The sequence below is a fragment of the Rousettus aegyptiacus genome, unplaced genomic scaffold (genome assembly GCF_014176215.1).
Source record: "Rousettus aegyptiacus isolate mRouAeg1 unplaced genomic scaffold, mRouAeg1.p scaffold_m13_p_7, whole genome shotgun sequence".
Lineage (NCBI taxonomy): Eukaryota > Metazoa > Chordata > Mammalia > Chiroptera > Pteropodidae > Rousettus > Rousettus aegyptiacus.
Genome location: NW_023416310.1, coordinates 92,581,169 through 92,595,181, shown reverse-complemented (window position 1 = coordinate 92,595,181; position 14,013 = coordinate 92,581,169). Strand labels below are relative to the sequence as shown.

The following is a 14,013-nucleotide window of genomic DNA, read 5'->3' as shown; positions in this document are numbered from 1 at the left end:
GTCTCGGTGAGTGTTGTTGCTGTTATTATTTTATGGTGCTTTATACTTATCAAAGCAGTTATAATAAATTTCTTGGGCCTCTCGCAATTATTTTTTGAACTGGGACAAATGGCTTTCTGACCATCTTACAGGCGACATGGCTGACGTAGGCACTAAATGGCTTGCCCGAATTCCTCAGTGATGTAGCAGCAGAGTCGGGAGCAGGAGCCAACTTTACTATCTCCGAGTTCCGTAGTCTTTCCATTGACCAGGCAAGTCCCTTCCATGGAAAGCAGCTTCTGAGACTTTACTTAGAAGCACAGGGGGAAGAGGCGGGTGCACAAGGAACCAGCCTGCAGTGGGAGTTGCTGTGTCTTTGGGGAGGGGGTGTTTAAAACACACCAGCCTCATCTATACATGTTCATGATGGAAGAGGGTAAATTAGGAAAGGTTAACTCATTCAAGCTGCAGACGATTGTGTCGCCCCCACAGCCTCGTTCTTAAGCCTCGTAAGGCTTTCTTGAGCCCGGGAGGCGGTGGGTCGTTAGTGAATTGAAAAAAAGAACGGAAGGCAGGTGAGGGGGGCAGGAAGGAAGGTTGCTTTCCAGGTCTGAAGGAGGGGAGAGGGTGGACTCCCACATTGTCAGTGATTGAGTATTTGAGGGTCTAACTTTTATTATGATGGGCCCTGGAGTGTTCGAAAGGAATACATTGGACACAGCTGACTTCTTTCATCGGGTCACTGAGCTAAAAGAATTTTAGCTTCGTCTTTGTTCCACCTGACAATTGTTCTGCCTTACACATGCTGGTTGCCTAATACATGCTGATATGGTTAATTGCGAGACCAATGAGAGGTTTAAAGACGCATTTTTTTCTTTCACTAGGAAAGGCAGGAGCCAGATGTTAGAAGCCAACGGGTCCCTCCCACTGCCCGTTCACTGCATAGCCCGCTGCTTCGTGCTGGCTTGTGTCTGTCGTCTTTGTTTCTTCCAACTCCTCTTCTTCCTCTGGATAAGAAAGCATGAATGTCTGCCAGAGTTCAGCCTTCGAATTGCTTGTTTTTGACTGTCGAGGACTGACGGTGGCATTTAGGATGATTTTACTAAAAGCTCAGGAGGCTGTGGCTCCCTTTTCCTTCAGTCACATGACATCCTCCATGTAACCCGATGGCTTGTACCAAGCAGCAGGCTTTGCAGGATGAAACACTGTAGGTTCTTAGAACCCAACGAACTGTTGCAAAGGTGGCAAGTCGGCTTTCAGGTAGCTTTCAGTGTCAGCTAGAAAAGGGACTGACTTCCGGGTACTACCAAGTAGGGAAATCACCAGCACCGGGCAGCAGGAGACGGCAACTGTCAAACACCTACGCCTGCACCTGGCCCAGCAGGGAAGCGGTGAAATGTGGTGGTGATCGCTGCCAGAGGCCCGGTCTCTACGGTCCCCGCCTCGTGCTCCTGGCCGGACGTCTCGGGTGTTCGTTCCAATGCATCCTTTGTAGAGGGGAAAGGAGAGGATGGCTGTTCCGAGGTCTCTGGCAGGTGACTCCCACCCTGGACGTGACAGTGCATCTGTGTGATGAGGATGGTGGCCTAGTGTAGGGCTTGTTGGAGTCCACAGATAAACGACAGGCAGGCCATGAACCCCATAAATTTATGGCTCAAATTGTTCATGTATGCATTCTGGGGAGCAGTCTTGACTCCAGTATGTGATGTCCACTGAGACTCTTCAATGCCTCCAAAGGCTTAAATGTTCTGTGGCATTAGATACGCAGGGTCCCAGAGTCTGATCGGCATGCCGCTGGTGTTCACAAAACTGTTGCAGGCGGGGCAAGGGTCCATGTTTGTTATGTTAACGGTTATGCAGTTATTTGAATGTTAAAAAATAACTGGCACTTTGAAAGTGACATTTCAGGAATATTATTTCTTGGGAGGACGCTAAGTCTTGCTTTTAAAAAAGGTCACTTAAATGTTCAGTGAGTAACAGTACAGAGGTGGGTTGACACTCAAGTTTGAGAATCTGTGATCCGGCCCAGTCCCCACCTGGTACAAACAGGAGCTGAGTCTTGCAGAAGCAGAGAAAAGGCCATTGAGGAAGTTGACAGTAAACTCAGGACAGTAATCCACAGTTCGTTCTATGTATCGCGATATCACAATCCTGAGTTTCCTCCTGGGCTGCTTATGCGCATTGCCCGAATAGAGGTTTTCTCTGCAGGGAAGATGAGAAACACTGAGAAGAGAGTCGCGTCTTCAAATGCATGCTCGTTCCATTTTGAGATGTAATTTTTCACATTTTAGTGTTTCTCAAATTGGGCTGCGTCTTATAAAATTGTGTTCACTTAAGTAGATAGTCATTTCCTTTCCAAAAAAGCTGTTATTAAATAGATTGGAGCTGAGCATTGAAATATGGTTCTTTCACTATTTTTTTCTCCTTCAAAACAAATTACACTTCAAAGCCAAGACTTCTAATAAATATACAGTGAAAGAAAATTTCTTTTTAGAATAAAAACTCAAGCCGTTTCCTGCCCACTAAATGGAAGTCGAGGGAAAGGAGTGACCATGACAGGTGCGGTGACACCGAGCCCAGACCCCGCTTTCTGAGTCCCTCCTCCCTCTTCCCTAAGCCTCCGTTTCAGGTTTGGAAGCCCTTCGAATTCATTTAGTTTCCTTTCCAGGGGTGTGCCACATAGAACCTTATGGAAGTTTTAAGTCTGAACCCTCAACTTGTGGGAAGGATAAATCAGCCTCCACAGGTTCAAACAGACTTCACTCCAGTGTCAAAACTTCTTGATTCTCCCATATTCCATTTTTGCAGGAAAAGAGCCTTCTGGTCTATTCTAGAAGGTGAGCTTGGGGTGGATTAGAAGTGCTCGATTAGATTTTACGCATCGGCATTTTTATTGGCCATTTCTGTTCTAGCTGTAGTGGAGGTTGATGGATTGTTACTTTTGGTTTCCAAACCCACGAGGAAGGGAGGGAGGCTGCTCAGGAGACACCCCCAAAAAGGAGGGGCCAGCCTTTCTCAGGGAGCCGTGGACGGGGTGCCGGTGCCTCCAACTTATTGCTTTATTGAGAACACCAGATAATAAACAACTGGGGCTTGGCCTTTAGCGGTCAATAGAATAAATAAGCTGGAAAAGGTTGAAGAGAAAAAAAGCCAGTGAACGTGTAAGTAGAGGATTATATGGAGCCATTTAAAAGTACAAAAAGCAAGAGTAACAAAGCAGCAGATGGAATCTGGCCCCACGTGGCCTTGCCAAGCTAACTCTGAGAAGCGCCGTGTAGAAAGTGTTCTCTTTATGTCCCCTGAAGCATTCATGGTGTCCCCTAGCCAAATTCTCAGGCTGTTTCTATGGCGCTTACAAAAAGGACTACAGCGATGTCGATGTGGCCCTTCCCTTCTCATTCTGTGTCCTCTTCACAGCCTCGTGAAATAAATCTCTGGCTCAAACCAAATTGTTGAAAAGAAAATGGAACATGGAAATACAGTGCTGTGGGGACAGAGGATGCCGATGAGTTCTGATTTTTCACAAAACAAGGAGAGTTTCTCTAAGAGTAGACAGTGTTTATTTTTTTGTTGAATTTTTCAATCAAATGGAATTGCTTAATTAAAAAAAAAAAACATCTCTTTTCGCTTTAAATACTACAGACAACCTCATTTTATCTCAGCAGACACCTAGAAACAAAACACTGGACCCACCAGAGAAAACTAGGCAATAAAAGCATCAGAAATTCAGGTCAACTGCGGAATAGTTACTGTTAGCTGGCAGCTCTCGATTCTAAACAGAAGTGTCCCGGGACCTACAGGGTCGAACAAAATTTTCTTAGATCTGGGGATGTGGGAAAGTTGGACTCCTTTTAATCCTATCCCAATTGTTTCCTGTATAGGGAAATTAAAGTCAATGCATCAAATGAAGACCCAAAGAAACATTTAAAAACATGTTTGACTAGTATTCAGTATGTGAGATTATTAAGTAATAATAACTTGTCCTCCTAGTTAACCTTGTCCTGGAATATATATAGGTTATTTGTTGCCGCCACCGCTATAATATTTTCTGAAGGATGCCAAGCCGTATGTAAGATCTTTTTGCTAAAGTCCAGGCTGTCCACACTGATCTCGTCTTTTCTCCGCTTGCCCCCCACGCACACTTTGCGCGGTTTTAGGATCGCCCGGGGTTTGCTGTTTTCCCTCGAGGCCTCCAGGGTGACGTCGCGCTTCGTGTTTCGGTCAAACATCCTGAAGAAGTTGTTGTACGAGCCGGTCATGATGACACTGTAAGGCAGAGAGGAAACAGGGAGTGACCAGTGCTACGGAGAGAGGCAGCAGCGCAGCTCTGCCGACCAGAGCAAACGACACCACCCCACGGCCAGCTCTCGGCGCTGTGCGTTTTGTTAAACACAAACAAAAACCCAGGCAGGTTCTGTAGTGTGACTGTTGACTTTCCTTGGAATCACTAAGAGCAACAAACCCTTGGGCTGGGCTTGGAAACAAGGATCGTGATAACTCTCCTTGTTAATTACTTCTGTTCCATGGATTCCTTTCGGTTCCTTGGCTCAGTGAGTGAGCGGTTTTAACGATCCCAGCCCTTCCTACGTCGCATCAGGATTATGAGGCTCAAGGGGGGTTTGGAAAGTAGGAACACTTTGAAGACAATCTTTGTGTAGGGGGACTGACTCCACGCTGCCTGACTTCTAAGGTGTTCTCGCCCAGTGGGAGAAATGCTGATGGCACAGCACGCTGGCCCAGGCACGTCCTCCGCCTGCTAAGCACTAGCTCTAAATTCGGCCTTTTCAGAAAACTTATCTAAAAAATGATGTCACCCTGGCCTCACTTGGGAAGAGAGTAGACCAATTCAAATTTTTAAAAGGATTCGGAATGGGAAAATAAGATTTTGTAGCGGGCTGACAGATGGTTTCTGCATTTTACAAGAGTTATCCATTCTCAGGTGTATCTACAATTGATCAAGAGAACAGTGAATGCCATGAGCCTTCCAGAAGCAAGGGACTGAATCTTTAATGGTGACAGCTAGGACATGGTGACAGGCTGAAGGGGAGACAGTGCTCCTCACGCAACATTCCACAGTGGCTGCACCCTGAAGAGGCTGGTCAGGATGGGTGAGCACAGCGTCTCATCTTTTTCCTGTGACTTGGGTGTGTGGCGAGGTAAAGGAGACTGATAAGACCGGGTCACAGCCAGGGGGATAAGTTTCGGGGTACGTTGTCAGCTTTGCCAGGTAAAGTAGTCAGGTGTTTGATTTTGTTAGTCTGGCCTGGAAGCAGCTGCTGTGAAACGTTTGTTTGTCTCTACAGAAGAACGAGCACTTATTTCCTTGTCCTTTCCCCACCAGCATCTCATTTCAGCTTCTGTTATCCCATCTAAGAGATTTACATATGGGAAGAAGTGAGTAACTTGTGCAGGGTCATGCCACTACTAGGTGGCAAAGATGTGGGCATCCAGACTCACATCTGCCAGACTCCAGGGCATAAACATTCAGCTACTCGGCCTCTGGGCTTCCCCCACCATGGCCTGGCTTGTTTTTAAGCAGTAAGAGGAAGTCTTTTTTAGAAAAAAAAAAGACAAAAAACAAAAATTCTCAGCCTTATCTGAACAAAAAATAACATTTTCCCATTGTGACGTTATGGAAAAAATGTTGATCTTAGGATTCAAAGTCAAAACTTCTCTTGTCTCCACTATTGACTAGCGTCTGCGCTTGGGAAGGTGGTTCTACCTTGCTGAGTCTCAGTTTCTTCAACTGCAAAATGAGGATGATGTAAACCTGCTCAGATCGCGGTCAGGATTAAATAACATGATGCGTATGAAGGTGTCTGCTACATAGTACGTGCTTAATAAGTGTCGTTCTAAGCTAAGATAGCTGGGAAATTAGAGCAATAACAACAAATATATAAATAATAATACGTATTAATTATAAGCAATGAACAAATTAATAAATTATACACAAAGAACAACAAAAGAGGACTGGGGCCAGCTTCTTCCCCTCGTGAGCTTTTGTTCATACATCACGGCTGCCTTGCTCTCTCTTCTCCCTGCCCTACACCAACTAGGTGGTGTGACTCGGGCTCCCTTGCCCTGTGGCGAGTCCTTCCAGGCCTGCTGAAGTGCAGGGCTCACTTTGGTTCGCAGGTGAGGAAGGCCAAACAAGGGACAGAGACAGCTCGTGCTCACGAAACGTCTGCATCTCTGAGTGCTTGGCCGCAACAGAATTCCGGTGCCTCCCAGCACCGCCACCGGTGCCGCCTTCATCAGGGGACAGGCCCTGGTAGCCTGTGCTAGTCTTCTGGGAAGTCAGAGAATCATCTGTATTTGTCAAAGTAAAAATGAACTATTGGGAGGTAATGTGAAGTATTGTTGAAATCCAAGGCCTTAAAACAGTAATAAATCACACTGCGGGACTGATAAATGAGGCTGACTAGAATTCCGCTAATGAACCAACAGGGCTTTTGGCCAGGTCTCTACAAGCAGTTTCAGGAGATAATTTTTGACCTAGAAAGTATCCTTTGCAGTAATCTGAACTATTCATGCTGTTATTTGCTGGTGGATTATTAGTGATCTTCATTTTAGGCAAGTTGGCCTAGCTCTCGGGGTGTCTTGTGTGTAAAAGGTAGGATTTTCTTGTTGATATTAAATGGTCACCAACGTCGGTCCTGGCAGAGGATTCAAGGGTCTCACTACATCCTTCCCTCCTTTCCAGGCCTGGCCTCAGGGTCATCCAGTGACCCTTACAATGCCTTGAGGCCTGGCTTTGACCTCCCTTTGGCTGCACCCTGCTTAGTATAAACCACCCAGAGCCTCTGCGAGGAGAAGGCCCGCCTTTGGAAGGTTCCCCAGCCACAGAGCCTTTCTTACCTGTCTGAGCCATTCCACACACACTCAAATTTATCAAAAATGCAGTCGTTTTCATAGAGGGAGCACAGCTTGCTGCGGAGGTAGTCATGAACCTGGGGGTGGGAAACAGCGACAGGGCCAATTATTCTTAAAAATAATTTCTGTGAACATTGCCTCTTTTGATGCAAGCTGCTAACTCTTTCAGTGTAATTGTGCCTTGAGTCAGATGACCCCGGGTCTGAACCCAGACTCGGCCCTTTCTAACCGTGGGACATTGAGATGGGTTGGTGAGCTGCTTATGTGGCCCATGTGGATTACACAAGTTTGCTTAAGCGGCCAGAGGCACAGAGCAGGGCCCTGTAAGTGGCAGATACCCGTTTTCTAAGCTGATTTGTTAATGAGTGTTAGAAGACACAATTCATTCAAGTATTTATCGAATCTGTGCTACGTGCCTGGGATGGAGCAGAGAACTTGACACCCTTGGCGTGCTTTCATCCCAGTGTGGGGCAGACGACCTGTGAACCCTTTGTTCTGAGGAAGGTGGGGAGGTGGCCCAGAAAACGTCCCCGGGCCTGCCATGTTGTGAAATATAAGAGTGTGAGGGCGAAGGTGGGGGACAGTTACAGCTCGGGTGGCAGAGGATGGTTTGGCCCCAGGTGAGAGCTGTGGTGGGCAGTGGTCAGATTCTTGACACGTTTGGAGGGAGAATTGATAGGACTTATGGGTGGATCAATTGTGAACAGGAGTCACAGGTGGCTCATGCATCTTTCTCTGGAGCTAGCGGAAGGATGGAGGTGCCATGTTTGGTTTTGGGTACGATAATTAGAAGATGTCTATGCGAGCAAAGCAGTTGAGCAGACTCTGAGATGTGAAAGGGGCCAACCAGGAATAGGGAGCAATTCCTGCCTGCCTGGTTCTATTTCTCAGTGCAACACAAAGCCAGGTTATCAGCTGAGAGTGAGGCAGGGGACGGGAATGGTTGGGAAACAGAATTGCTGGAAGGCACTGAGGGTCGCTTGAAGTTGTTGGATGTGAATTTTAATGGTTATTTGTCTCTTGCCACATTTAGCAGCTCAGGTGTAGATACCAAATAGGCAGATGAATAAGGCTCAGAGAGTAGTAACCTGGCCTCAATTTTTCTCTGAGGGCGATCCGTCCAGAACCCTCCAGTCGGAAGTAATAGTAATAGGCATACACAAGGAGCTAGCTAGTTATTAGCCAAGTGCTTTATCTATACAATCTCATTTCATCTCTAAAATCATCTTATGATGTAGGTGGTATAATTACCGTCACTTTAATGGAGCATGAAGTACAGGGTACAACCTCATTTGTCCAAGATCATATAGGAAATGACGGGAACTAAACTCCAGTATTGGGGTTTCAAAGTGCACACTCTTGACCACTGTAGCACTCTGCCTCCCCTACTTGCTCTGCCTCATTAGCCTCACCTTACATGGGGTCTCAGTCCTACCCAGGAGCCGCCATCATGAACTGAGGTGGGGCCAAGAGGGAGATAGATAGAATTGGGTGAAGTCAGAGGGATGTTATGATAAGCATTGTTTCACTTTGTTTACATTAAGAGTGATGGTTCAATTTCCCTTCTCCCTGCAGCCTGGGCCCTTTCTCCCTTGACTTGAGTTCTGCTGGATGCTGAGCTCAGAGGATCAGCCGTGTGCTTAGTACTGGGCAGAGGAACAAGGTAAGATTCATCCCATGTTGCACTACATGTTTTGGGTATTTAAAAGCTCTATGTTATTGGACAGTGTAAATATTTCCATCTCTGCAAATTAACTTCCCCTACCTTTATTCTCTTGTTCTCCAAAAGTTCTGGGCCTTGCCAGGGTATCTGCTTCAGTGCCATGGTGACAGGGGAATCTGTGGCAGGGCAATCAATGCTTATGTCCTGCGCTTGGTACCTTTGCTATAAATGAACTCATTCTCCTTCCCTTTCTCTCTTGCCACCTTTTGAACATATTAGAAGTGGCTCAGGTCTAGAAGGCCATTTGTTTTTAGGGGTGAAAATCTTGAGTGATGAAGAATTTCTGAGCATAAAAGCAGAAGAGCATCTGAGGGCAAAAAGAGGGCCGATTGGGTCTTCACCAGAGATTGACCAACTTTTTCTACAAAGGGCCAGACAGTAAACACTTAAGCCTTGTGGGCCACGTGGCCTCTGTTGGAACTACTCGGTTCTGCCCTCGTAATGCAAAGGTAGCCATAAGTCATACATAAGGGAGCAGGGGCTGCGTTCCAGCAAAACTTTATTTACAACAGGTGGTGGTCAGCACTGGCCTCCGGGTTTGCTTAACCCTGGTCTTGACTATTATTCCCCCTTCCCTAAAATAGCACAGACTTTCCTTGACAAAAGGGGGTGGGGGAGTTAAGGGAATTGGGGGCGGGGGTAAACCTTCCTTCTGATGGTTGGCAGATCTTGATCTCGAGGATCAGTCTTATTTCTAGAAAGAAAGCCTGATTCTTGCCCCTGTTGTTGACTTATTTCTGGGCCGAGTGTGCTAGAGGGAGAGTTGCTGGGCTTCTGAAGGGGAAGGATGCCAAGCTGGGAATGAATCCAGTGGGCAATGGAAGCCAATTTTGTTATCCTAGTACTCCAGCTCCACTTCTTGGAGGGAAAGGATGAGAAAAATAGATCTTTATTTTCAGCCGTATCTCCCCCTACTTCTTCCTCTTGTGTGGTGTACTTATAAGGCAAGGCACAGATGTGAGTGTTCTGAGCAGGGAGAAACAAATTTTGAAAATACTTGGCTAAGCAGGTTTCTGTACTGCAGTCCTCCTCGGGCTCCTGCAGTGGTCAAGGAATTTCAAAATTATAATACGGGGAGAGAATATTAATTTACTTCACCCAAATTTTTTTTTATAGAAGTATTACAAATATTGTCTTTAACATAATTAGGGGACAGAACAGTAAGGTTTGTAAACAGGGTAGTAGTGTGCCTTTTAAGCTGTCCTCTTTATGAAATTTCCCCAATCCCTCACCATTCACCTTTGATTTTTTGTTTACAGAAACTCCATAGTGTCAAAATCTGTGCTTTGGAAGTGTGGGCCCAACAGTAGGAACTACATCACCCAGAACCCATAAATCTTTCTTAAAATTTATTTTTCAATTACTTTTCAATTACAGTTGACATACATTATATTAATTTCCAGTGTACAACATAGTGATTAGACATTTATATACCTTATGACCTGGTGGGTCCCGTGACATATCTAATACCCATCTGGCACCATATATAGTTATTACAACGTTATTGACTGTGTTTCCTATGCTGTACTTTACATCTTTGTGACTATAAATAACTCCTGAGGGATGAAAGTCAGGAAAACCTGTCTGAACCATTTTTTCCTCCCCAGCATCTAAGTTCTGGGAGGCACCGACCTGCCTCCAACTGAGGGCATCTGAAGGAAAAGAACATCTATTAAAAAGGTATGTTGCATTTATGCTGCTGTTTAAAAAAAAGTCCTAGGCAAATACGATGGACCTTTCTCCATCAGCGAAGAGACACACGCAAGAAACATCCAGGGAGAACTTAAAACTCAACCTATTTGATGGTTCTCCCTACACGTTCCAAATATTACTTCTTCTCTGCAGTTAAGCTTGTGTTTGGCCTTCTGGACTGACTCTAAGCCGAGTGTCCCAGTACATTGGCTCTCAATGGTGTGGAAGCCTGAGGCTGGCTAGTTAACGGACTGCTTGTGAGGACGAGCGAGAGTAAACTCGGTGGCTTTGTTGTTGTATTTCAGGGGTTGGCAAACTTTTCCTGTAAAGGGTCAGATAGTAAAAATTTTAGGTTTCGAGGGCTATGTGGCCTTTGTCGCCACCACTCCACTGTGCCACGTAGCACGAAAACAGCCAAAGACAACATGCAAAATGACTGGTTGGGTTTTAATGAGACTTTTACAAAAATGGGGGTGGGGCTACGTTTGGCCCACAAGTCAGTTTGCCAGCCCTTATTCTATAGGAGAACTTGAAAATGGCTAATCATACTAAATCTACAGCTTCTCATTCATGGAAATGTGCTCAGCTCCACTGGTGTATGCAAATGTGTAGCAGGAGCCTTGCCCATCTCCCATGGCGGGCATTAGGCTTGACTATGGGATACTTTTTTCCCCTTGCACCAGGCCTCACGATCTCGTCTGACAGCGTTCCAGACACTCGGAGTTTACTTACCGTCTTTGACATAGCATCTAAATGTAAGTTGCTTTGATATATGCCATCTCAAGTAGTTAAAATTTTGTGGTATTTTATTTCAGTACATTGCAGAACACTAAAAAATAGTCTATTGCTAGTTAAAACACTGATTATTTCAAGTTACTGCTGTGTTCTAAAACTAGCTTCGTTCTAAAAGGCTTTTCCTGAAATGAAAATACTTATTGGTCTCACCACTAGATGGTTTGTGCAGCTGGAAGGAGACACTTGTGTTGGCTCTAGCCCTGAGCTGAAGATGAAAGATGGTAAGTGAGAGCTTGGCCCTGAAGTCCAGGTATAATTTAGGGGACAGGAAGATCCCCAGTGTATAAAGGATGCTATTTGAACTACAGGAGTGACCAAGCTATCTCAACTACATATGTGGTCTTGAATTCTGGCCCCCAGACCTTTCTATAGCACCCTCTAGAACTCGGTCATCAAATCTCCTCTGTAAGTTTCTGCTAGTCACATGGTAGCTGGACTTCTGTTCCAGACAACTGTTCCTGCCACCCATCCTTACACCCACCAAAAGTTCTCCAAGTCCTTCTGCCTCCTCCTCTGAAGCTCTGAAGCAATTCTAGCACCTTCATCCCTCTTCCTGCATCATTCTTTGTGATTCACATACTCTGGTCTCTCACAATGTGGACTCGCCATTTTCAGGGAGTTTCATCCTTTGCTGCTTTGGCCAAGCTACCGTTTTATAGCTGAGCCCTTTTAACAAGTATTGCTACCTCTGGATTTCATCAATTCTTCAAATCCATTGATCTGACTACTTTCCTCTGTCCATTAGTTCCCACCTTACCTACTTTAGATTCAGTGATCCATCACCACACTCACTCATTTCAAAACATGCCCTTCTCTCTCTCCATTGTACTCGGCAAAAGCCCATCCCTGGTTAAACCTAACTTTCTGCTCTTCCTTACCTGTACTAAGCACGTGACTGTGTCTGGGCAGAAACAGTCTCACTTTCACTTGAAATTAATAATATAAACCTCAAGTGGATCCCTGAGCAAGCCTGTATTTCCCTAGTCCATTCACTCTTAGATTCATATTTTACTCTTCTTCCTCACTGAGCTGATTATTTTACTGAGAAAATAGACACAATAAGAAGAAATTGTCTATATGTTCCCAAGCCTACTGCATCTATAGCTACATACTCTGCTTTACCATCGAAGGCCAGTTCTGCAATGGACTTGCTTCCTTCAAGCACTTTGCTCCCTTAGCTGTCTCCCTCTCCACGGGCTTTTTCTTATCAGCAAAGAACTTCCTTAAGCCTGCATCCCATTCTTCTGTTCCCCTGCAGACCAAAACTTCTTGATTTACTCTGTACTCACTGCGTTCACATCCTCTAGTCACAGTCTTGAACCCGCTCCAATCAGACATTCACTCACATCACCCTTCCTCTACCTCTCATGAGGGTCACTGAGAATAGCAACGTTATCAAATCCAGTGGTCAATCCTCAGTCTTTTCTTACTTGATTCAGCAACAACTCAACAGTTAGTTGATGGCTTCCTCCTTGTCAAGATGATTTCTCCACTTGGCTTCTAGGACATTTCTGTCACTTTCCCACCTGTCAACACTGGGGTCCTCCTCTTTTCTCTAATTATACTCATTTCCTAGGAGATCTCATCTAGTCCTAGGGGCTTTAAATATCCTCTATATACTCATGGGTATCAAATTTGTATCTCTAGGCTAAATATATCCAGACTCACATTGAGCTGTCTACTTGCCATTTTTGGAAGTTTAATTGGCTTAACATGTCCGAAGCTAAACTCTCGATTTTCTCATGTAGAGAAAATGGAAACTCAACTTTTCTAATTGTCAGGGTAAAAATCTTGGTGAGATCCCCGGTGCTTCCTTTCCTCTTACCTTCCTCATCAAATCCTGTTGGTTTTACGTTGGAAATATTTCAATAATCCAGCCACCTCTGTTGCTGACACTCATCTAAGCTACTAACAGCCATTGCCAGAATGTCACAATAACATCATAACTATTCTGTCTCCTCCCCAGCACAACCAGACTGTTCATTTAAAAATGTTAAGAGTGACAATGTTCTGGAATGAGGAGTGGAGATGTTCTACAACTTTGAGAACAGACTAAAACCACTCAACTGTATACTTTGAAAGAGTGAAAATTATGACATATGAATTATAGCTCATGAAGAAATATATAAGTCAAATCCCTCTGTGTAGAATTTCCCTTTTTATCTAACCCAGGATATCTTAAGATTAGTTTAACCCTGCCTCTTGATATTTGCTTCCACTGTACTCTTGCCTGGAATTAGCTTCTTCAAATCCTTTCTCCCTCAAAGCCTAGCCTTCCTCTTTCAAAAACCCAATTAAAACACTGCCTTCTCCTTTGTAAGTCTCCCAACCATCTGGCCAATGCTTAAAGCTAAATCTACACGCGATCTTTTTCATTCCTCTTTTGTCCACACTCAGCAAACTTCATAGACTCTCCATCCTACCTGCGCCTGTACGCCACCATTCAAGCCCAAACTGCCATGTGAAACTTATGGTAAACACTACCTCCCCGGAGCCTACACTTCTAGGTACAAGGAGCTCCTTCCTGAACACGACCCCTTTCTCTTGCCTCCAGGCCTCCCAACACACGAGTCTAAGGATAGAATTTTTCTGCCTAGTTCAAGGAAGTCAAGACAGCCTAAGGGTCACTTCTTTCAGGAGAGCCTTCCTCTAGGCTGGCCCTCCCTGCATGTGCTCCCAGGGCACTCAGCGTCAGCTCTTGCATCACTGCACACTCGATTCCCTAATCTTCACCTCACCTCTCCACCGGACAGCTCCAGGAAAGCAGGACCATGTCTGTCTTGTTCACCTCTGTATCTGTGATATCCTTGGTATCCACAGCACGACACATGGCTTGAGCTCTAGCCCCTCCACATGCACCCTCATCTTAATCCTATGGCACTGATGGCTGTAGCATCTACATTTTTCTGCATTGCAGGCATAGGCTGCCTTGGAAGCCCCCCAGAAGAAGT

General features: G+C 45.3%; 1 protein-coding gene across 7 annotated transcripts in view; it reads right to left on the bottom strand.

Annotated features, from left to right (window-relative positions):
• Positions 1 to 236: 236 nt before the first annotated feature.
• PPP2R2B (protein phosphatase 2 regulatory subunit Bbeta) overlaps positions 237 to 14,013 on the bottom strand; it is a 383,796-nt gene continuing 370,019 nt past the window's right edge. For 4 of the 7 annotated variants that reach the window (XM_016126548.2, XM_016126550.2, XM_016126554.2 and 1 more), the window contains 2 exons: positions 6,838 to 6,929; positions 237 to 4,245 (listed from right to left, as the gene is read on the bottom strand). In XM_016126548.2, coding sequence (XP_015982034.2) covers positions 3,966 to 4,245; positions 6,838 to 6,929 — 372 coding nt within the window. In that variant the 3' untranslated portion in view covers positions 237 to 3,965. The remainder of the gene's footprint in view (positions 4,246 to 6,837; positions 6,930 to 14,013) is intronic. The other 3 variants (XM_016126545.2, XM_016126551.2, XM_016126546.2) reach the window with 2 other exon arrangements.